The 24,198-nt window shown below is 40.6% G+C and overlaps 1 protein-coding gene across 7 annotated transcripts in view; it reads left to right on the plus strand.

Moving 5' to 3' along the window:
- DHX32 (DEAH-box helicase 32 (putative)) overlaps nt 1-24,198 on the plus strand; it is a 57,627-nt gene that overhangs the window by 11,312 nt on the left and 22,117 nt on the right. For 3 of the 7 annotated variants that reach the window (XM_057734161.1, XM_057734158.1, XM_057734159.1), the window contains exons 2-3: nt 10,459-10,968; nt 19,572-19,765. In XM_057734161.1, coding sequence (XP_057590144.1) covers nt 10,687-10,968; nt 19,572-19,765 — 476 coding nt within the window. In that variant the 5' untranslated portion in view covers nt 10,459-10,686. Of the gene's footprint in view, nt 1-10,458; nt 10,969-18,120; nt 18,285-19,571; nt 19,766-24,198 lie in introns of those variants that run through there. The other 4 variants (XM_057734162.1, XM_057734163.1, XM_057734160.1 and 1 more) reach the window with 2 other exon arrangements.

Genomic DNA, 24,198 nt, shown 5'->3' on the forward strand with positions numbered 1-24,198 from the left:
CTCTCTATCCCAAGGTCCTTCACTTAATCACATCTGCGGTCATTTTTGTCAAGCAAAGTACATATTCACAAATCCTGGGGATTAGGACATGCACATCTTAGGAGGCTGCTATTCTACACATCCAGTGAAGGATCAGATGTGGGGTTTGAGATGAAAAGTGAAGAATAACTTCAAAATTTTTGGTCTAAGCAGTTAGAAGGAAGAAGATGAGAGGACCAGGTTTATGGCTTTGGGGTAAATATCAGAGCTCAGTTTTAGATAGGTAAAGTTTGAAATGCCTGTTAAATACCCAACTTGGAGATGATGAGTAGGTAATTGAATACATGAGACTGAAGTTTAGGAGAGAGGCTTGACAGAACATGTAAATGGGAATCCTCCACATATGATGGCATTAAAGCCATGAGACAGGATGAGACCACGCAGGCCCTGTTACAGACAGAAAAGGGAAGAGGTCCCGAGACAGGTGTTGGGAAATCTCCAGAGCTCTGCAATTGCTAAAATTGTGCATTTGCGAGCTTGGTAGGTGTAAAGAACCCATTTATATTAAATTGAACATGGAGGGAAAATGCAGAAGAGGAGCATGGAACAGTGAAACAGTTATTCAGGACAAATTTCACAATCGTTTCACTTAGTCGTTTGCAAACATTATCCCTCATTGTCTATAAACTATGTTTACGTTTCCAGAATCACTGGACCAGAGCCAAATATAAATGGCAGACATGTAGCTGGTTTCATGTTATACTACATATGTATTATTTTCATAAATACTCACTTAAGAGTTGTAATAGGGCTTCCTAGGTGGCGCAGTGGTTGAGAATCCGCCTGCCAATGCAGGGGACACGGGTTCGATCCCTGCTCCAGGAAGATCCCACATGCCGCAGAGCAACTAGGCCTGTGTGCCACAGCTACTGAGCCTGTGCTTTAGAGCCCATGAGCCACAACTATTGAGCCCATGTGCTGCAACTGCTGAAGTCCACGCACATAGAGCCTGTGCTCCACAACAAGAGAAGCCACAGCAATGAGGAGCCTGCGCACCACAACAAAGAGTAGCCCCCACTTGCTGCAACTAAAAAGAAAGCCTGCACACAGCAAAAAAAAAAAGACCCAACACAGCCAATAAAATAAATAAATAAATAAATTTAAAAAACAAACAAAAAAAACAGGGGAGGATAACGAATCAGAAAAACATTCCACAAAAAAAAAAAAAAAAAAGAGTTGTAATAGATTCACTTCAAAGGGCAGTCTTTGACGACTTATGTAATCTACAGTATCAGGTAGGATAGCTTTGAAAAGGAGCAAGTGCCAATCTTTCAGATTTAAAATTCTTGTAGTAGAATGTAGTTTATACTGATAACAGAACAGTTTTTAATTAAATTTTATTTAGAGTGACGTGCAGCCTGCCGTGCTATTTGTTTTCCCTGATTTAGGTTGGTACTGCTAAATTTGTCTAAGACATGGATCTCTTGTATGTATTTAATTACATCTAGGAGAAAATCATTGCCATGGCTCATACCAGTTGCTGGATAAATGAGGTAAGGTTTGTGTCTATTGTGGGAGTCAGTGGGCTCAAAACTCAGCCACTCCCCTCTCCAAATCTGGAACTCAGTCTATATAGCAGTAAAAAGATTCCGCGAGAACTGAAAATACATGTCACAAACCTCATAGCTTTACTCTTCAGAGTCACAGAGTCATTGGATTCAGTGTAGAGCCTTTTGTGGACTCAACCCTTAAAAGTATTTCTGTCAAACAAGCCTAACTGGTTTCTAAATGCCAAGTAGGAGAGCAGGTTAGAGAGACAGAGAATGGCCTCACCAGGTAAGCGAGCTGTGCACAGTGTGATGTGGGTACTGAATCCCTGGAGAAAAGAGGACTCTGGGGCTGCAGTCTGGCCTTTGACCCTTGTCACTTCAGGGAAATCTGAAGGCATCATTCTGTTATAGGAACTGATGTATTGGTGACCTTGAGTCATGAAGAAAAAGTTAAATTCTGAATATATTCTGTTTAGTAGGCAGAAGTCTGATTATCTGCTGCTGGGACTTGGTAGCTTACCATGGTGACATGTACCCTTCCCATGGTTCTTTGGGTTGACTCAGCTCCTGTGGCTGCTCCTTCTGCCAGGTGTACTGTTGGCTGGGCCTGAGATCATCTGGAGGCTTTACTGGGCTAAAGCATCTTCCACGGTTCACCCACATGGTTGGCAGTCTGTGCTTTCTGTCAGCAGGCACCAAGCTTTGGTCTCTTCCCAGTGGCCTCTCTGTGTGGCTTGGGCATCTCACAGAATGACAGCTGGCTCTAAGGGGAAGTGTTTCAAGCATGCGAATGCCTTGGTAGTAGTTCAGCATCACTTTACTGCATTCTTGTGGTCATAGTGAGTCATAGGGCCAGCTCAGACTTGAGGGGGGAGGAAATAGGCTCCACCTCTCCCTGGGAGCAGTGGCAGAGACTCTGTGCTCACCTTTCAGTCATCACCATAACAGAAGTGGGTGATGTATCTGTACACATTGTATGTTATAAACGGGCTAGATGAGCCTTAGATCTCTAGAAAGATGACTATTCAGAAAACGTGACTGTTTCCTGAGGATTCAAAGTGGTCAGTACTTTATAAGTAAGATTTTACTTTAATTACAAGATTATTACATTTTCAGGGAGTACTACAACATTAAGAAAAACATTTCAAGGACACATATTTGGTAAAAATAATAGCTCTACCTTTTTTTTTTTTTTTAAAGATAAAACAATTCAGAAATAGTACCTAAGGCAATCATTGGTCATAGTAACAGTAATTTAATTTACATGTATGAGGAGATCCCTTGGAAGGGATTCTAATCAGAACAAAACAAAAACTGAATATAAAACAAAATGTTAACTTCTCTTAAGCAGTAGAATTTTCTCATTCTTGGATATCTTCTCAAAGTCAGCTTGTCCTTTGATCTCAGGATAGCGTGTGTTTGGAGCTATTCTGTGGATCTGGTCTCAGCCATGGGGCAGTGAGGAATTGTAGAGTTACTCCATGTTACATGTGTGTTATCACACGATTATAATTCCATTATAATTTTAAGACAATGGCTTTCAGAATGAATTTTGAAGAGCTCTACCTTCATAGAGCTAAAACGTCCTTTCCCACCCTGGTTATTAGTTTCTCCCTCTTTTGGCCTATTCATATGTGACTTTTTAAAAATTCTATCCCCAAAATTCTATTCTTTATCCTACCCCCAAAGTATGTGTGTGTCCAGTGCCTAGTTTATTAATTTAAGCCCTGAAAAAGCATTCAGCGAATGTTTCTTAAGTGATTGACTGTTTCCTTGGGGCCTGGCTTGACCAATGGAGGAGGTTTTTTTATTACTTATGATTAGGAGCTAGCCACTTGAGACCACTAACTCTGATGATCTAAAGCAATAGTTCTGGGACTTTCCTGGTAGTCCAGTGGCTAAGACTCCGCACTCCTGATGCAAGGGCCCCAGGTTTGATCCCTGGTCAGGGAAGTAGATCCCACAAGCTGCAACTAAAAAAAAAAAAAGATCCCACATGCCGCAGCTAAGACCTGGTGCAGCCAACTAAATTTAAAATATAATAAGTAAAAAGTAAATTAAAAAAGGAAGTTAAAAAAATAAAGTGGTGTGTTATACATTAAGAAAAAAAGCGATAGTTCCGATAAATGGGGTGCTGTAAAAAGAGTGATCTGAGTGACAAGATAGCATGAAATGTATTTTATTATTCTTTTATACTTGAGTTTTTCTGTCTTTTTAGTTTTCCCTTGATTAATGTGAAAAGGTGCTTATTTCCAGCAGTACTGAATAGATTTTTAAAAAATCACCAGTGGGAGAAGAATCAAGATGGCTCACTCCCTCTTGCAAGAGCACCAGAATTACAACTAACTGCTGAACAACCATCGACAGAAAGACACTGGAACTCACCAAAAAAAACCACCCCACATCCAGAGACAAAGGAGAAGCCGCAATGAGACAGTAGGAGGGGCGCAATCGCATTAAAATAAAATCCCATAAATGCTGGGTGGGTGACTCACAAGCTGGAGAAGAGTTATACCGCAGACGTTCTGAGATTCTGAGCCCCACATCAGGCTTCCTAACCTGGCGGTCCAGCAACAGGAGGAGGAATCCCCAGAGAATCAGACTTTGAAAGCCAGTGGGATTTGATTGCAGGACCTCCACAGGACTGGGGGAAACAGAGACTCCACTCTTGCAGGGCACACAAAAAAGTGTGCTCACCAGGACCCAGGGGGAAGGAGCAGTGACCCCATAAGAGACTGAACCAGACCTACCTGCTGGTGTTGGAGGGTTGCCTGCAGAGGTGGGGGGCAGCTGTGGCTCACCGAGGAGACAGGGGAACTGGCAGCAGGGGTTCTGGGAAGTGCTCATTGGCATGAGCCCTTCCAGAGTCCACCATTAGCTCCACCAAAGAGCCTGTAAGCTCCAGGGCTGGGTCGCCTCAGGCCAAACGACCACCAGGGTGGGAACATAGCCCCACCCATTGGCAGACAAGCAGATTAAAGTGTCATTGAGCTCCACCCACCAAATCAGATTAAAGTTTTACTGAGCTCCACCCACCCAGCCCAACCCACCATCAGTCCCCCCCATCAGGAAGCACCTACGAGCCTCCTAGACAGCTGCCTCCACAAGAGGGCAGACAGCAGAATCAAGCAGTATCAGCACTATTTCATCTTGTGGAACTGAAAATCACAGCCACAGAAAGATAGAGAAAATGAAAAGGCAAAAGACTTTGTACCAGATGAAGGGACAAGATAAAACCCCAGAAAAACAACTAAATGAAGAGGAGGTAGGCACTCTTCTGGAAAAAGAATTCAGAATCATGATGCTGAAGATGATCCAGGACTTTGAAAAAAGACTCGATGCAAAGATCAAAAAGTTGCAAGAAAAGTTTATCAAAGACCTAGAAGAATTAAAGAACAAACAGAGATATGCAACACAATAACCAAAATGAAAAATACACTGGAAGGAACCAATAGCAGATTAACTGAGGCAGAAGACGAATAAGTGACCTGGAAGACAGAATGGTGATCATCACTGATGCAGAAAAGAATAAAGAAAAAAGAATGAAAAGAACTGAAGACAGCCTAAGAGACCTCTGGGACAATGTTAAATGCACCAACATTCGCATTATAGGGGTCCCAGAAAGAGAAGAGAGAAAGGACCTGAGAAAATACTGGAAGAGATTGTAGTTGAAAACTTCCCTAACATGGGAAAGGAAATAGCTACCCAAGTCCAGGAAGCACAGAGAGTCCCAGGCAGGATAAACCCAAGGAGAAACATGCCAAGACATATAGTAGTCAAATTGACAAGAATTAAAAACAGAGAAAAGTTATTAAAAGCAACACGGGAGAAATGACAAATAATATACAGGGGAACTCCCATAAGGTTAACAGCTGATTTCTCAGAAGAAACTCTACAAGCCAGAAGGGAGTGGCATGATATATTTAAAGTGATGACCAAGAAGAACCTACAACCAAGAATACTCTACCCAGCAAGGATCTCATTCAGATTTGATGGAGAAATCAAAAGCGTTACAGACAAGCAAGAGCTAAGAGAATTCAGCAGCACCAAACCAGCCCTACAACAAATGCTAAAGGAACTTCTCTAAGTGGGAAACATAAGAGAAGAAAAGGACCTACAAAAACAAACCCAAACCAATTAAGAAAATGGTAATAGGAACATACATATCGATAATCACCTTGAATGTAAGTGGACTAAATGCATCCACCAAAAGACACAGACTGGCTGAATGGATACAAAAACAAGACCCATATATATGCTGTCTTGAAGAGACCCACTTCAGACCTAGGGACACATACAGATGGAAAGTGAGGGGATGGAAAAAGATATTCCATGCAAATGGAAATCAAAAGAAAGCTGGAGTAGCGATACTCATATCAGATAAAATAGACTTTAAGATAAAAAATGTTACAAGAGACAAGAAAGGACACTACATAAAGATCAAGGGATCAATCCAAGAAGAGGAGATAACAATTATAAATATATATGCACCCAATATAGGAGCCCCTCAATACATAAGGCAAATGCTAACAACTATGAAAGAGGAAATTGACAGTAACACAATCATAGTGGGGGACTTTAACACCCCACTGACACCAATGGACAGATCATCCACACAGAAAATTAATAAGGAAACACAAGCTTTAAATGACACAATAAATCAGCTGGATTTAATAGATATCTATAGGACATTGCATCCAAAAACAGCAGATTACACATTCTTCTCAAGTGCACATGGGACATTCTCCAGGATAGATCACATTTTGGGTCATAAATCAAGCCTCGGTAAATTCAAGAAAATTGAAGTTGTATCAAGCATCTTTTCTGACCACAGTGCTATGAGATTAGAAATCAATTACAGGAAAAAAACTGTAAAAAACACAAACACATGGAGGCTAAACAATACGCTACTAAATAACCAACAGATCACTGAAGAAATCAAAGAGGAAATCAAAAAATACCTAGAGACAAATGACAATGAAAACACAACAATCCAAAACTTATGGGATGCAGCAAAGGCAGTTCTAAGAGGGAAGTTTATAGTGATAGAATCCTACCTCGAAACAAGAAACATCCCAAATAAACAATCTAACCTTACACCTAAAGAAACTAGAGAAAGAAGAGCAAACAAAACCCCAAGTTAGTAGACGGAGAGAAATCATAAAGATCAGAGCAGAAATAAATGAAATAGAGACAAAACAATAGCAAAAATCAATAAAACTAAAAGCTGGTTCTTTGAGAAGATAAATAAAATCGATAAACCTCTAGCAAGACTCATCAAGAAAAAGAGGGAGAGGACTCAAATTAATAAAATTAGAAATGAAACAGGAGAAGTTACAACGGACACCGCAGAAATAAAAAGCACCATAAGAGATTACTACAAGAAACTATATGCCAATAAAATGGACAACCTGAATGAAATGGACAGATTCTTAGAAAAGTATAACCTTGCAAGACTGAATCAGGAAGAAATAGAAAATATGAAGAGACCAATCACAAGTAATGAAATTGAAACTGTTGTTAAAAATCTCCCAACAAACCAAAGTCCAGGACCAGATGGATTCACAGGTGAATTTTATCAAACATTTAGAGAAGAGCTAACACCCATCCTTCTCAAACTTTTCCAAAACATTGCAGAGGAAGGAACAATCCCAAACTCATTTTATGAAGCCACCATCACCCTGATACCAAAACCAGACAAAGATACTACAAAAAAAGAAAACTACAGACCAATATCACTCATGAATTTAAATGCAAAAATCCTCAACAAAATACTAGCCAACAGAATCCAACAACACATTAAAAGGATCATACACCACGATCAAGTGGGGTTTATCCCTGGAATGCAAGGATTCTTCAATATACACAAATCAATCAATGTGATACACTACATTAACAAACTGTAGGATAAAAACCACATGATCATCTCAATAGCTGCAGAAAAAGCTTTTGACAAAATTCAACACCCATTTATGATAAAAACTCTCCAGAAGGTGGGCATAGAGGGAAACTACCTCAACATAATGAAGGCCATATATGACAAACCCACAGCTAACATCATTCTCAATGGTGAAAAACTGGAAGCGTTCTCTTTAAGATCAGGAACAAGACAAGGATGTCCACTCTCGCCACTCCTATTCAACATAGTTTTGGAAGTCCTTGCCACAGCAATCAGAGAAGAAAAAAATAAAAGGAATCCAAATTGGAAAAGAAGTAAAACTGTCACAGTTCGCAGATGACATGATACTATATAGAAAATCCTAAAGATGCCACCAGAAAACTACTTGAGCTAATCAATGAATTTGGTAAAGCTGCAGGATACAAAATTAACATGCAGAAATCTCTTGCATTTCTATACACCAACAGTGAAAGATCAGAAAGAGAAATTAAGGAAACAATCCCATTCACCATTGCAACAGAAAGAATAAAATACCTAGGAATAAACCTAACCAAGGAGGTAAAAGACCTGTACTCAGAAAACTACAAGACACTAATGAAAGAAATCAAAGATGACGCAAACAGATGGAGGGACATACCATGTTCTTGGATTGGAAGAATGAACATTGTGAAAATGACTATAGTACCAAAAGCAATTTACAGATTCAATGCAATCCCCATCAAATTACCAATGGCATTTTTCACAGAACTAGAACAAGAAATTTTACGATTTGTATGGAAACGCAAAAGACCCTGAATAGCCAAAGCAATCTTGAGAAGGAAAGACGGAGTTGGTGGAATCAGGCTTCCTGACTTCAGGCTATACTACAAGGCTACAGTGATCAAGACAGTATGGTACTGGCACAAAAAGTGAAATATAGATCAATGGAGCAGGATAGAAAGCCCAGAGATAAACTATGGTCAATGAATCTATGACACAGGAGGCAAGGATATACAGTGGAGAAAAGGCAGCCTCTTCAGTAAGTGGTGCTGGGAAAACTGGACAGCTACATGTAAAAGAATGAAATTGGAACACTTCCTAACACCATACACAAAAATAAACTCAAAATGGATAAAAGACCTAAATGTAAGGCCAGAGACTATAAAATTCCTGGAGGAAAACATAGGAAGAACACTCTTCGACATAAATAACAGCAAGATCTTTTCTGATTCACCCCCTAGAGTAATGGAAATAAAAACAAAAATAAATAAGTGGGACCTAATGAAACTTCAAAGCTTCTGCACAGCAAGGGAAACTATAAGCAAGAGGAAAAGACAACCCTCAGAATGGGAGAAAATATTTGCAAATGAATCAACAGACAAAGGATTAATCTCCAAAATATATAAACAGTTCATCCAGCTCAATATCAAAAAAACAAACAACCCAATCAAAAAATGGGCAGAAGACCTACATAGGCATTTCTCCCAAGAAGACATACGGATGGCCAAGAGGCACATGAAAAGCTGCTCAACATCACTAATTATTAGAGAAATGCAAATCAAAACTACAGTGAGGTATCACCTCACACCAGTTACAATGGGCATCCTCAGAAAATTTATAAACAGTAAATGCTGGAGAGGGTGTGGAGAAAAAGGAACACTCTTGCGTTGCTGGTGGGAATGTAAATTGATACAGCCACTATGGAAAACAGTATGGAGGTTCCTTGCAAAACTAAAAATAGAACTACCATATGACCCAGCAATCCCACTACTGGGCATATACCCAGAGAACACCATAATTCAAAAAGACACATGCACTCCTATGTTCATTGTAGCACTATTTACAATAGCCAGGACATGGAAGCAACCTAAATGTCCCTCAACAGATGAATGGATAAAAAAGATGCGGTACATACATACAATGGAATATTACTCAGCTGTAAAAAGCAATGAACCTGGGACATTTGTAGAGACATGGATGGACCTAGAGACTGCCATACAGAGTGAAGTGAGTCAGAAAGAGAAAAACAGATGTGTATTAACACATATATGTGGACTCTAGAAAAATGGTACAAATCAACTGGTTTGCAAGGCAGAAATAGAGACACAGATGTAGAGAACAAACATATGGACAGCAAGTGGGGAAAGCGGGGAGGGTTGGTGGTGGGGAACGAATTGGGAGACTGGGATACCAAATTGTACACTCTAAATATATGCGTTTATTGTAAAAAATAAAGTTAAAAAAAATAAAAAATAAAGAAAAAAAAATCACCAGTGATTGGAAAAGGAAGGACCCTTTACCTGAAACGTCGGGAATGTTACTAGTTTAAATTTTACCCTTTCTTAGGCAATTTTTCACTTCTTCATTTAAATTAAGTGTATTTTATTGCCTCTTGAATCTGACATATTGGACCCAGGAATCTCGAGAAATATGCTTGAGATTTCTGGTTTAATTAAACAAACAAAAGACCTCATTAATAAAGGCTAGCAGTGGCCTCAGATGGGGAAAAGTAAGAAAGTCACTCACTTGACTTTGTAAACTGGCACAAGCAAATGTAAAATGAAGTATTTTTTTTTAATATTCTCCTTTAAACCAGAGGAGTTCTTAGTAATAAATAAATAAACAGTAGGCTCTCGTAGCCAGTGTTTGAGAACACTCCCCAGGCCCTCACCGTTTTCCCTTTTATAGGTTCTGGCATCTCTTTTGTAGTGGGATTAGTGACCACGTGATTGAGGCTCACACAATGTCCCCCTGTTGCTTTCTATTCACTGTCAGTCAAGATGCATGGACCTGTGATAGAGGTCAAGCAGAGAGCACCAGGTCCAGTGTGGAATCATTTTCCAAGCTGGGCGGGGAGAACTGCAGCCAACCAGACTTTAAGAGCTAACCTAAATTATTCCTGGCCTTTTAAGCAGACATGACAGACGTATCCAGTTAAGAGGAAAAATCATGCTTTTACTTCTGAATGCCTGTGCTTTTTCTTTTCACATCTTGTACGTATATGCACCTGATTTTCCTTTTTTTTTTTTTTTTTTTTCTGTTTGTGTTTAGCATGGTTTATTGACAATCATTTAACGTGCTGAAGAGTACTGGAGTGAGCCAGCACAGTAGCTAATGCAGCAAAGAAGAACAGATGCAGATTTGAGGAATTCAGCTTGCTAAAACCTTGAACTGAAGTCCTAGAGATTGGGACATCTGAGTTTGTATATGTAGACTTTCAACACTGTTTGCAGTGGTTGTTGTGGGAGAATGCCAGCAGCTTAAGCTCAGTTGGACAAGATGGAAGAAGAAGAACTGGAATGTCCAAACTCTTCCTCTGAAAAACGCTATTTTCCTGAATCCCTTGATTCTAGTGATGGGGATGAGGCGGGGATTCTGGCCTGTGAGGATTTGGAACTTAACCCTTTTGATGGATTGCCGTATTCATCACGTTATTATAAACTTCTGAAAGAGAGAGAGGATCTTCCAATATGGAAGGAAAAATACTCCTTTATGGAGAATCTGCTTCAAAGTCAAATTGTGATCATTTCAGGAGATGCTAAATGTGGGAAAAGCTCTCAGGTGAGTAGCCGCTATGAAAAAGCATTTGCTTTGTATGTTGTACTTTTTTATTACTTAAATAATTACAGCGTCACAGCATGGTGTTCTGTTTTAATAGTGATATTATCTAAACCAAAAAGCAAAGCAAAAAAGAGCGCTGGCAGTTCAGGTACAACAAGTAAGTTACTTACCTGAATTTCTTTACGAAAGCCGGCTGAATAAAAGTTAATGGTTATGTGGATATTAATTGTGTTTATTGTACCACTGAATGTTCTTTAGAATAGTAGAAAAATCTATTCAAATTATTTTGTTGTGCATATTTTGTTTTAAAAGATGTGATGTCATTTGCTGGCCTTAGGTTTTGGGGTTAACCAGCATGTTTACATGTTCAGCAGTCTGATAATCAGAATGTGTGGTTATGCTTGCTGGTGAAGTTGGTTAAGTTACAGAAAGTCAGAAGCACAAGGAAATTCTTATTTTCCAGACTGTAAGCAATAACTGTGACCCAATATGATCCAGGCCTAAAGCCACACAATTCAGATCTAAAAAAGGAGGATAGAGTTAGGGGAGATAGCTAGTGACTACTTCTTTGCCATTTTGTTGTTGTTATATTTGAACTTGAAGTTTGATCTGAGTGAGATCTAAATTTTACTCTTAAATTGTAAAGCAAACAAAAAGTATTTTTACTATGAGATTCATTTATAGAGTCTCATGATGTAAGAATTAGAGTAGACCACAGAGATAATCTGATAGAACCCTTTCATTTTTTCAAATGATGAAACCCTGGCCCAGAGGGATTTCATAATTTGTCTAACGAATGTCACATAACTTTCTGAGCTGGAATTCTAAGAACTCTTTCTATTATACTTTGCTGCATCAAGTCTTTATTTCCTCTGAGGCTTACTTGTTCTAAATGAAACTTGGAAGAAAGGTGGAATGGACAATAGGTGGGTTTTTTTTTTCTTTAATCTGGTTTATAGCTGCCAATATCAAGGATTTATTATGATTTTTCTATTTGTTATGATGAGTTGTTGCTAAAATAAATGATTTTAGTTTGTCGTAAGAAGCTAATGAAGAAAGTTGGAGTGTAATTTTCCTGGTTTCTGTAGACAAGTTAAAAATTATTTGAAGTTTTTATTTTGCAATAATTTCAAGACTTACGAAAAGTTGCAAAAACAGTACAAAGATTTTCCACATGTAGTTCACCCAGATTCCACCAGCGTTAACATTTTACCACGTTTACTTTATTGTTCTCTCCATACACGCACGTGTGCGCACACACACACATTTTTATTCTGAACACTTCAAGAGTAAGTTGATAATATGATACGCTTTACCTCCAAATACTTCAGCAGTATCTACTAAAACAGGGCTAGCCACAATATAATTACCAAAATCTAGCTTATAACATTCAAATTTCATCAGTTTTGCCACTGAGAACTTTTGTAATTAAAAAATAAAAATGCTAATCCAGAATCCAATCCAAAGTTACATTGCATTTCCTTGTCACTTCTCCTTAATCACCTTTGGTCTGAAGCAGCTTCTCAGTGTTTCCTTGTCCTTCACAACTGCAGCATGTTTGAAGAGTACAAGTTAGATATTTTGTACAACATCCCTCAGTTTGAATCTGTCTGGTGTTTCCTTTGGATAAGATTCCAGTTTTGCATTTGTGGCAGGAAGAGCAGAGAAGTGCTGTGTATCCTCCTCAGGACATCATAGCAGGAGACAGAAGATTTTTCCCATGACTGGTGATATGAAATTTGATAACTTGGTGAGGTGGTGACTGTGTTAAACTCTGTTGTCAAGTTGTGATTTCCCCCATCACTTAAGCGATATGGGAGCTGCTTGGAGACGATGTGAAGTCAGCCTCTCATCATGCCGCCATCTACTAATTTGAGCATCCTTGGATGATGCTCACCTTTGACATTATTACACAGTAGTAACCAAATGGTGATTTTTCTGATTCTGAAATTCTTTCTACATTTATCTTCTGTAAAACTGAACTTTTTCTTCATTATTTATTTATTCATTTATTTATGTCAGTGTGGACTCATGAATTCTTATTCTGTGGGTGATAATTCATTACTAAGTCTGTTTATTTTGCTGCTCAGATTGTCCCTAATGTGGCCCATGGAACCCCTTCAGGATACCTTTTGTGTTCTTTTACATCATTCTCTGAGCATTTCTTTGCTTTCCGGCCTCGTAAGATGTTACAGGCTCATCTAGTATGTTCCCTGCGCCAGTCTTGGAAACAGCCATTTTTCTTAAGGAGCCTGGTGGTTCCTTTCAGTGCAGAATTGTATTTAAAAACCAAGAGCTGGGTGTTAAGCGCCTGTTGCCACTGGCTTATCATTGCTTCTAGCTCCTCTCAATGAGCAGAGCGTGGAAATGTGTGGTGTGTCTTCCCAGCTCTGTAACTGTTTCTCCTTCTATCTCTCTAGCTCTTTTCTATCCTTTTCTCTTCTCTTCTCTTCTCTTCTTGACAATTCTTTTTAATATTAAATTCTTTACTTTTTCTTATTAGTTATCTATTTTATACATATTAGTGTATGTATGTCAATCCCAGTCTCCCAGTTCATCTCCCCCAGCATCCCACCTTTCCCCGCTTGGTGTCCATACATTTGTTCTCTGCATCTGTGTCCCTGTTTCTGCCTCTGTCTAGCTCTTTCGATTTCTGTCTTTCTCTGTTTCTAGTTCTTTCTCTATGTATATTTCTGTTTATCTGTATTTCTGTCTCTCTGTTCTTAAAAACCATGGGTCCTGCTGATGCCTGATTCCAGTTCAGCTGTACAGCGTTCATTCTAGTCTTCCCTGTTTCCATATTTGTAACTCCCTTCTCTTAGTACTCATTATTCATATCTTTACTTGTTCAATCTTAGAATACTCAAAATTTAGTTTCAGAATTGCTAACCCACACTATTGTTTAAAAAAATTTTTTTTAAATATATACTCCTTGAGTTTTCTTTTAGAATTTGTGATCTTAAAGGGCAGGAACTGTTATCATGTAATATGTTAATACCTAGCAGTGGTTTCTCTTGTCATCTCTAACTTGATTATTTTAATAAATCATGTTTGTTTCTGTTGAGTGTGAAGGCAGTATGTATCTTCAGGGTGGAGAAATCAAAATAGTACTCACATTACTAAAGAAAAAATATCAAATTGTACACTTTAAATATATGCAGTTTATTATATGTCAATTATATCTCAATAAAAGTTCTTAAAAAAATAGTACTCACATGAGAAAATGGGCCTATTCTAAACTAATTTAAATAACGGAGCATCGGTTGTTAATTCTGGAAACAACTTGGTTATTTTTTAAAGAGCTTCCAAAACTATTTTCTTTTTCCTCAGCATTTTAAACCTTTCAAAGAAAAGTCTGTCTTTAGACCTAAGCCTTCCAAAGAGGACCGCAGGTGTTTTTCTGGGTCCTAAAAATTCCATCACTCTTTAGTACAGATGGTATGAAGGCTATTTTGTAACTGTCTTCTGGAAAAGAGGACAACTTTTCATACATTTATAGAGCCTTTTCTTGTTACCTTTTTGGGGGCAGATTTATGAAAAAGCCTAAAAGAGAATGAAATATTTTTAGAACTATCTATTTTACTTACTTGTCCTGAAATTTCCCATGAAATGGATGGGATAGTGAGCTGAATAAGCACGACATACCTGAGGTTTAGCCTGAATCAAGAGTCTGGATGGTATAGAATGTCTCCACCTTATTAACTGAGTAACTTACCCCTGTTCTCTGCTGGCAGAGTCTACTGTGTTCACTCAAGAGGTGTACAAATTATGATATCCAGGGACATGTGACATTTAATCCAGAAGGGGACCCGCTCCTCAGGAGGGAGCTCTGACAGTCTGGTTCACACGGGGCAGCTCAGGCGCCTTGTAGGAGTGGTGCTGTAGAGATTCATGCCTTTGGGTGAATTGCTGGCCCTTGTGGTTCCTTTCAGTTTTGGATTCCGTGATTCTGGTACTTAAATAAAAGTGAGTGAATGGGACCTTTGCACAGCAGCGCCCTGGGTGGCCCAGGAGAGAAATCAGTCACCCTGGGCAGACCAGAGACATAAAACGAGGGCTTGGGGGCCTTTGGGGCTAGACTATGTTTAACTGTAGTAGCGTGTGTCCACAGATGACTTTCTTCTCATGTCCTTTACTCGTATATCCACTAGAGGAGGGGCCGGAGTCTCTAGCCGTGGACAGAGGGGCAGGAGGTTCCACACCAGTGTGACCCACATGGCTGTCCTCCTGCTGCAGCGGCAGCCACGAGGCTGCCCTGCTGCCCTCCTGGTTCTGATCTGGATCAGGCCCAGTGGAGCACCCCGGGCCCCAGCCTCCCAGAGTCCAGCAGCCCAGCCTCCTGCCTGTTGCCCAGGGTGGGGATGGAGTGTCTTGGCTTCACTGTCTGAAGTTGTACAGCTTGTAGAACTCCAGTTACTAAGTCAAGTTGGTGAAGCCTTGACGTAGATTAGATTTTGGTTACTCGGAGGACTCCTCTTACCTACTCTCATAGTGGAAGATTGACCAGAGTCCCAGTGATTTGCTTTCAGGGAGGAGATAGAGCCAAGAGCTGGTCGCGCTTTGTCATCGACTACGCTGACCCTGACTGCGTGCTGGAGCCGCGTCAAGGCGGACTTCCCGCTTGGGCTTTAACATGTGTGGCACATCGTTCAGTCCAGAAAATGGCCTTTAAAACTGGATTGAGAGAATGTGAAAACATTGTTAGGTGAGTTGAGAATGAAAATATTTGAAGTCTTGATTTCTAGTAGGGAAGGTTTCTAGACCAAATATATATGTGGGTGTTGTCTATTGCTGAAACTCCCAGGTGAATTTGTAAATGGGTTTTTTTTTTTCCAGTTATAAAAGAACAGTTTTCTCTTTTGTTCACCAAACTGCACAACGTTGCTAAGTACTAAAGTATATTCTAGATGCCAGGGAAGAGAGGGGGGATATCTTCCAAAGAGAAACTCTGGAGAGACACAAAATCGCTAACAGGCACATAATTCATTGGTGAGAAGGGTAAGGTACTGTGGGGACAAAGAAAAAGCCACTCCCAGAGGAGAATCAGAATCAGGGCACAGGATGGTACGGTATTTGTTATAAGCGCAAAGAATGCAAGAGTTCCCTGTGAAGCTGTAACCTTCGTGCCCCTTGAAATTATGAAATGTTCCCATTTCCGACATTTGCTGAATCCTAATTCTTTTCAGCCGATACTTTGAGTTGGCCGTGGCATCACATTTCACAGTGCGCTGTCGCTCACTTAGAGTGACTGGGAAGGAACGCCAGAGCGCGGAAGCTGTTGTCATCAGGAGAGATGATTTCACGTGTCTCTCCTTTCTGGCCAGAGGTGCCCCTTTCAGTTGGCACTTGCCTCACTTCCTGTTGTCCTCCACGTGTGGCTGTTACTGAAGGGCGATCCATCGTACGCAGGCAGGGCTGCCTGGGGTGGGCGCTCTGTGGTTAGCTGCGACTTGTGCTCAACTTTCACCTTGGCCGTGTCGGCAGGCATCCCAGCGTTAAGCCCAATATGCATGTGTTCAGTCTTTCGCTGGTTATTTTAACTGATGTTTAGAAGAGTTGTCCTGTTTCTGAGTTCTTTTCTTTGCTTCATAGGTGTAATAATCTGCCCTGTCGTGGAGGAGGGCAAAAAGAACAGTGCGGACTGCTAAGTTGTTTGTATTTATTGCACTGCCCGGCCTATATGATGTTTATAACATTATAAACATACTGTAATAGTCTAATCTTGCAGAATTTGTTTATATGAGGAAATAGAAATAAATGAAATGCACTCAGAAAACAAAATCAGAACCTTGGGAGTGTGGCCCATAATCATTGGAATCACGTAGAATTCTAGAGTTTGAAAGACGCTATCCTGATCTTAGAATAGTAGCCAGACTGAGCATACCCAGATGTTTTGGTGAAACTGGATGGTGTCGTTTCGGCAGCAGTTCTCGCCACGTACCCACTGTCATCGTAGTACTGTCCCCTAGCATTGCTGTTAGGCTAGAAGGAGTAGTAAAAACGTTGCCTGCTGAGAACTTCATGGCTTCTTTTACCACCCTTGTATAAAGATGCTCAGAAGCAACCGCGGCCTGGCGGAAATTACATGTTGCTAGAGGAGAGATCGCAAGATTTGGATCCGTTCTGGCTGTGCTGTTTACTGGCAGGATGACGGGGGCAAGTCACCCTTCTAAGACGTCCCTCGTGTGTAAAATGAGCTTGTGGCCTACATGCCTCCCAGAGATTCCTTTCGGCTCTGAAATTCTAGGACTTCTGTGCGTGTACCTAGCTCTGGCCCCTCACTTCGGCTCCTGGCTGCTTTTCCCGTTGATCTCAGGCTGGCTACACCTGGATGTCCTCCCATCGAGATGACCTTACCCTGACCACTTTCGCAGCTCTCCCAAGGGTCCTCTCCCTCCCCTCGAACTCTTTACTCCCCCCAGAGCACTTTATGCCACTGTTTAGCTTCATTCATTCATTCATTCATTTTATTTTGTTTTATTTTACTTTTAAATTTCCAGTTATTGTTAATGATGCCATTACCCGAGTATTTTAAGTCAGAAATCGTAAAATATTTGTTTCTTCTTATGTATGATGAGTCTGCTAGTGAGCACTGGTCATTATTCCTTAGAAAGAAATGTCCCTTGGTTTTATCTCTTCTCTCCCATGCTAAGTCCTGAGTCTGAGCCTTTCTCTCCCTTCTTTTCAGTTATTCTGATGTCTTCATCTGTCCTTCCGTCCGGATGTTTATTATCCCTCATATGTGTCAGGTCCTCTATTAAGTACTTGGGGAAACATGAACCATGCATGTCCAGCTTAAGGATCTTCAACTCAGTGGGGAGACAAAGACTCAAACTGTTTTAATATAACTTTTCACAAAAATGGTGTTTGAGGTCTCAGCTGAGGACCTAGAAGGAAATAGGGAATCAGGTTAAAAAGTAAGGGTTTGACAAGAATAAAAAATTACTTGCTAGGGAATGAGGGAGACAAACTTTAATGTGAATTCCCAGTTAGGTGTGATTGTGAAGCAATTCAAGGTAGAATATGTAGAATCATAGAAATTAAAAATATTTCTGGAAAATGTAAGAAATTAATTTGTTCATGTAACTAATATTTATTGAGTAAACTTATTTAGGATTATTTGATGATCAAGATAGATCTCTGTTCTCCCAGAGCTAGGGAGGTGAAGAGACCTGCACTGGAAGAGACCAGCGACTGCAGCAAGTGTGGTCCGTGCCGTGGTCGTTGGGGTGGGGTCTCCTGCCTGGTGAGGGGCGGAGGGGAGGTATCACAGCAAGCCTGGTGGAGAAAATGGCACAGGAGCTCAGACTTGAAGGGTAGGTCTCATCCGTTCAACCCATTTTACAGGAGAGGAAACTGAAGCTTAGAGAAGTTGTGATTTACAGATAACAAACAAGTAGCACGCCAGGTCTAGAACTCCTGACTTTGGTCACTTGGGTGCCTTATCATTTCCTGTGGTGTGCCTTGACTCCAGATTTCCTGAGCGTAGTGTGTTAAATGTTCATCTTTCATAGAACAAAGTGGGTATTCAGTAAATAACTGCTGATTAGTTTTCAACCTGTTGACAAGGCTGACACCTATCTTAAAACAGAGGAACTACATTTGCACTCAATTATCGGGAACCTGCAGTCAGCAGCAGGTGTTCATTTTGGAGTTACTGGATTTCTAGTAAGTTATGTTTATTTTTCAAGTTTTAGTGAGTATTAAAATCTAAGAATCCCATGATGGGTCTAGTAAATAACAAATCTGAACATAACTAAAAATGTTAAAACTTTTAAATACCTTGGATCTATTAGAAAACACTCAGAATGATGTATTTTTAAAATACATGTAACAAAGCGTAACTTCCTGACAGCGCCTTAAGAGTGCAGCATTGAAATGAATTCAGTACGTTCTAATATGATAATTACACAAGTGAACTCCTTAAAGTCAATTGAACCATAATACACTTTCTGTAAAAGGATTTAAATTAAATAACTCGAGAGCAGTCTTAGGATTGACTCTTTCCAAATCTGGATGGATTGGTTGATTATCTCACTGAGCTTATTTCTCATTGTATTTAAATGATAAATGCCAGTGTATTTTAGCTTTTATTGCCAGGGAAATGTAAAGGAGGCTTATCTTGTTATTTTGTTATGGTCATTTAGATTTAAATGTAAATGTTTTAATTTTGAACCACTAATTTCCATCTAAATGCTATTTAATATTTATATTGCTTAAGGCATAAAAGTTGTTACCAGAAGCCATATTTTGATGGTGCTTTCTATTAACCAGAAAGAAAATAATAATCTTAAATACATTAGTCTTCTCAGAACAGCTGAGGTTAAGAAAAATTTTTTTTTTTACTTTGTCTTTGATTTTTATCTTCCTTTTTTTCATCCGGGAGTCTAGCTTTTACAATCCCTGATAACTCCCGTTTATCCCTAACTTTATTTGCTAGTACTAACTCTATGCACAAATATAGATTGCTCAGTTTCACTAAGATGTAAAGTCCACTGCTGATTCATTGGTAGAAGAAAAAGAAATCATGTCTAAGGTGAACACGTGGGTTTGTTGTTGTTTTCCTAGCAGGGCTGACCCTGTCTCACTTGTCCCCGTTAAAGGTTCCTCAGTGGTGTGCCGAATACTGCCTTTCCATCCACTACCAGCATGGGGGTGTGGTATGCACTCAGGTCCACAAGCAGACTGCGGTCCAGCTCGCCCTCCGGGTGGCAGACGAAATGGATGTTAACATTGGTCATGAAGTCGGCTACGTGATTCCTTTTGAGAACTGCTGCACCAGTGAAACGATCCTGAGGTTCGTTTGGGGGCTTTCCTCTGCTGTGCCTGACGACTCCTGGCTTGTCCTCTGCGACCCTAGAAGAGTTTGTTTTTGCGTTCTCTGCTTTACGCAGCTATAACGCGCGATAGTAACTCGTCTCTCTGTCACCAGCCTGACATGCACCAGTCATTTTCCCACCCTGCCACCATCAGGGTTCCTTGTCTAAACGTCTTCTGTATCTCCCCATAGTCCTCAGGAAACAGTCACGACTTGTTAGGTAAGCCCCGAAGATCTTCAAGCTGTGCTTCTGGGGCTCCGCCTCACAGTGGGTCCATGTGAGTTCTCTGCGTGCCAGCCACATCGACACACGTGGTTCTCCGTGTGCCATGTGCCTTGATACATGCACTTCCCTCCACTTGGAACATCTGTGCCTCTTCTGGGCTTGGCTAATTCCTCCTCGTCATGCAGAATCCCATGCAGAGGTCACCTGCTCCAGGAACGCTTCCCTGACCCTGCCATAATGTAAATTAGAAAACTCTCTGCCGGGCTTCTGTAAAACTTGGTCTCAGCCTTCATCATGGCAGTATAGGTCAATGTTTTTCAAACTCTACTTTTCAGATTCTTACAGGTTTCAAGGACCCTTCTCAGTAGCTACCACAGTCATGAGAGAGAAAAAAAAAAGCATCCTTTTATCAGTTTTTAGCTTCATTGTAAGATTTCCTTTACACAGGGTTTCCAAGAGCTTAACAGAAGGAAAAAGAAAAGTGGAAAAAATCAGTGCTCTGGGTCAGTTTCTCAAGCGGTTTTCCAGCACAGCCCTCATAAGACGTGGGAGTGTCTTACAGCACCTCAAGGAAATGGTCAGAGCTGCTTACAGCCAAAGATGGCCATCCCAGGGGCTTCAGCTGCCACAGGCACTGCCTGACCGCCCCAGGGTCTGAGGAGACAAGTGTCTTGGCTGCAGTGTACCTGCATGTCTCTAACCCACCTGTGGGGCACACCAGCGTGCCCTGGCACATCACTGGGGACGTCCTACTCTAGTGTAACAGGGATGCTGTGACACAGCACAGCAGGGATGGTTTCTACACACTCGTATCCCCGGCGACGGACAGGCTTGTCGCCTGGAGGATGTTCAACACACTTGATAAGGAAGGGAAAGGCGAGTGCCTGGTCCCAGCTGGCTGCTGCAGACTCTGGTGCAGTTCTCCTCCCGTTTAGACAGGCTGAATAACTTGCTTGGTTTGTACTAAGCTGCTTTCCTTCAAATGTTTATCTTCAAAAAGAGAACACATCAGTCTTCAGGCCGGTGTTAAACCATAGGGAATCTACGATCAAGTAGAACTTGAACTTCTTGAAGATATGTAACCTGTTATTATGGCCAGGATGTCCCTGAGTCATCGTATATGTTTATAAATTATTATGAAAATGGTCCATGAGTGATACAAATAAACGTAAAACCCTCCCTGCTTTTGGGAACTCACAGACTAGTTGCAGAGTTGGACAGGACAGGACATGTAGCCCTAAAAGGGTGAAGGGTCCCTGTGCTTAGCAGTTTCATTCTGCATTCTTTACATTTGGAAGTGGCCTCTCAAGGGGTCATGGTTTTAATTAAAGGATGGACTGGACTTTGGAAACCTTTTGAAAAGGACTCTTGGATGTAGTCACTTTTAAAATGAAATCTTACGATGTTTTTATCTCATTAATATGGACCAAGAGTGCATATATATATGTGTATATATATATATATATATTTTTTTTTTTTTTTTTTTTTTTAGAAAGTCATAGAGATAAATGAGTAACCCAATAATGTTGTCAGAGTAGGTCAAAGACACATCTCACCTTTTAAACATCTATTATGTGTTTGGACTTGGCTTTCATTGCTTTATGATGAAAACCCTGCAAGCATTCAATCCTAACAGCCAAAGGAAGGACTTCAGTTTCTGTTGAAAAATTTTTTTAGCTCTTATCTGCTTGTAGCTTTCCTTTGGACCGCAGGTACACCTTACGGGGTGGAGGGGAACCAGCGGCCTGCTTTGGCCACTGCAGTTTCTGGTTCCTTCTGCCTCTGCCAGGCTGCCTGGTCCTCTCATCTCCTCTCTTCACTTTGCAGTCACTCTTGCTGCTGTGCTTTCCACCCTGACATCCCCCAGCCAATGCACGGTCAGCAGATACTGATAGGTTGCTAACAGGGTTTGAGTTGCAGCCAAGGGGCCAAAGCTAGTGAAAAGCCCTGGGTGATAAGAGGAGGTTGTCCCTTATTTTCCTCCTGGTGCCCTGTGCTCCAGAGAGCCGGCGATGTGGCTGTAAGACGAGTGTCGCCACCACCCACCCGCCTGTCGCCTTGCGCTCATCCCCCAGCCCCCCTGCTTACGCGTCCTCGTCCATGAAACGCGGTGGTTGACACCTGCTCACGGGGTTGTCGTGAGGACTCAGGGAGCTACTGCCCGTGGCTGGTGCGTGGGAGCACAGTGCACGTGTGAGCGATTTGGGTGATTGAAAGGTCCGTTTCAGCCACATTCATTTCCTAGGAGACACGTGCTAGCCATAATTTTTGATAAGCTCAGGTTGAATGGCTAAATAAGAGGATCTAAGGATGACTGTTGATTATAGAAGGTAGTGTTGTGTGTTTCATATGATCTCTTTCATTTTCTTTGTAACTCCTTAGCATCTAGTCTGTTGGACACATAATAGGCACTTAGTAAACATGATCTTTATGCCACTACCATTTTTCTGGATTCTATATAAAACAGCTTAGTTCTTCTTTAAGCTTTTTTTCTGAAGCTTTTTTTTGAAACAGTGGATACCTGAATACTATATACCTAAAATAGTTTTTCTGAACTAGATATCACAATATCTTATGGAAGTGACACGTAAATTTCAAACATGGACCCTCTAGAACACAGATTTTTTTTTAATTACTCAAATTTTTATTTAAGGTCTAATTCAATACATATAATTTCAGAAAATATTAATAAAACTTTCCTATATTTTATTATATTCTTAGCTTTCAGAAATTTCATCATAATAATTTAGAATATAAATTACATTTCCAAAATGTATCCATCTTTTTACGTAGTTAACAGCAACAGTATTTTCTTAAGGACTATACACATGATCTTATTAATATAAAGGTAAGAAATAGATCTCTGTCTTATGTAGAAAACTGGAGGTTTGTATGGTAAGTTTTAGGATTGATCCTTCGTATTCCCTTAGTTTTATGTAATCATTTGGAAGGCCCGGTCTAGCTTGCTGAGTCTCATAGAGTTTTAGGTGAGTCACATCTCCCTTTTTAATTAAGCCTGGATGTGTTTACATAACACATAGCCCTCCTCTGCCTGGCAGAGAAGGAGCGATTCTTCCTATCAGATCAGTGCTTAGATGAGTTTTGCTGAGAAGGGAATAACATTAAGGAAATAGCATAGATTAAAATAACTTGTTTTCAGACAAGAGTCAATAGTACTTACATCAATATATCATGCTAATTACCCTCAGCAAAAGATGACCTGAAAGCTAGATTTTGGATTCATCTCTGTTTGCATCTTGCACAGAGTATAATGCTGTAGGATTCAATATATTTTCTTTCTTAAGTTTGAGAAAAGGAATAATCAGCAACTTATCATTGCTTGTTTGGCAAGACAGAATGAGAACAAGTATAGGAGAAAGGCAGGGAGCAAATGTTCTGATCTCCTAAAGATGCAGAGAGGGAGAACATGGGCTTTATTACCAATCCAGGGCAGCCAAGGAACCAATCTTCATAATTTGACAATGGCGTGAGATGTAGTAGATATTCAGGCATAAATCTTGACTCTCTCCCTGGCTTTATGACCTTATGCAGGGTACTTAACCTTTCTGAACCTCAGTTTCCTCATTTATAAATAGTGGGATAGTAATGCCTACCTCAGAGATTTATTCTAAAGGTTGAATGAAAACTATTCTACCAGCACGATGCCTGGCACACCCTTGGAACGTCGGTGTTTTCTCTCTTTTCTTTCTTCCTTGAAAAGGGTTAATTGAAGACTGTACCGGTCTCCAAGATCACCCCCAGGTTTGATAATTTGCTAGGATTCAGTGTATAGTTAATGCACAGCTCAGATTTACTGCAGTGAAAGAATACAAAGCAAAGTCAGCAGTGGGAAATGGCGCAAGGGGTGAAGTCCAGAGGAGATAGGCACGGGCTTCTGAGAGACCCTCCCAGTGGACTCATCTCGGACATGCTTTAGTTCCTCCAGCTACAAGCTGTAGCAACAAGTGTGAAATGTTGTCCTACCAGGGAAACTCATTAGAGACTGTGTCCAGATATTTACTGGGGGCTGATCATACAGGCACCCTCTGTCTCCTACTGTATTTTAAAATTCCAAACTCCCAGAAGGAGAGCAGCCTAGACCACGTTACAGACCGTAAGCATCAGTTCTGGGAACAGTGAGAACCCTCCCAAATCTAAGTTCCCAAATGCCAGCCAAGGGCCAACC

The sequence above is a fragment of the Hippopotamus amphibius genome, chromosome 5 (assembly GCF_030028045.1).
Source record: "Hippopotamus amphibius kiboko isolate mHipAmp2 chromosome 5, mHipAmp2.hap2, whole genome shotgun sequence".
Taxonomy (NCBI): Eukaryota; Metazoa; Chordata; class Mammalia; order Artiodactyla; family Hippopotamidae; genus Hippopotamus; species Hippopotamus amphibius.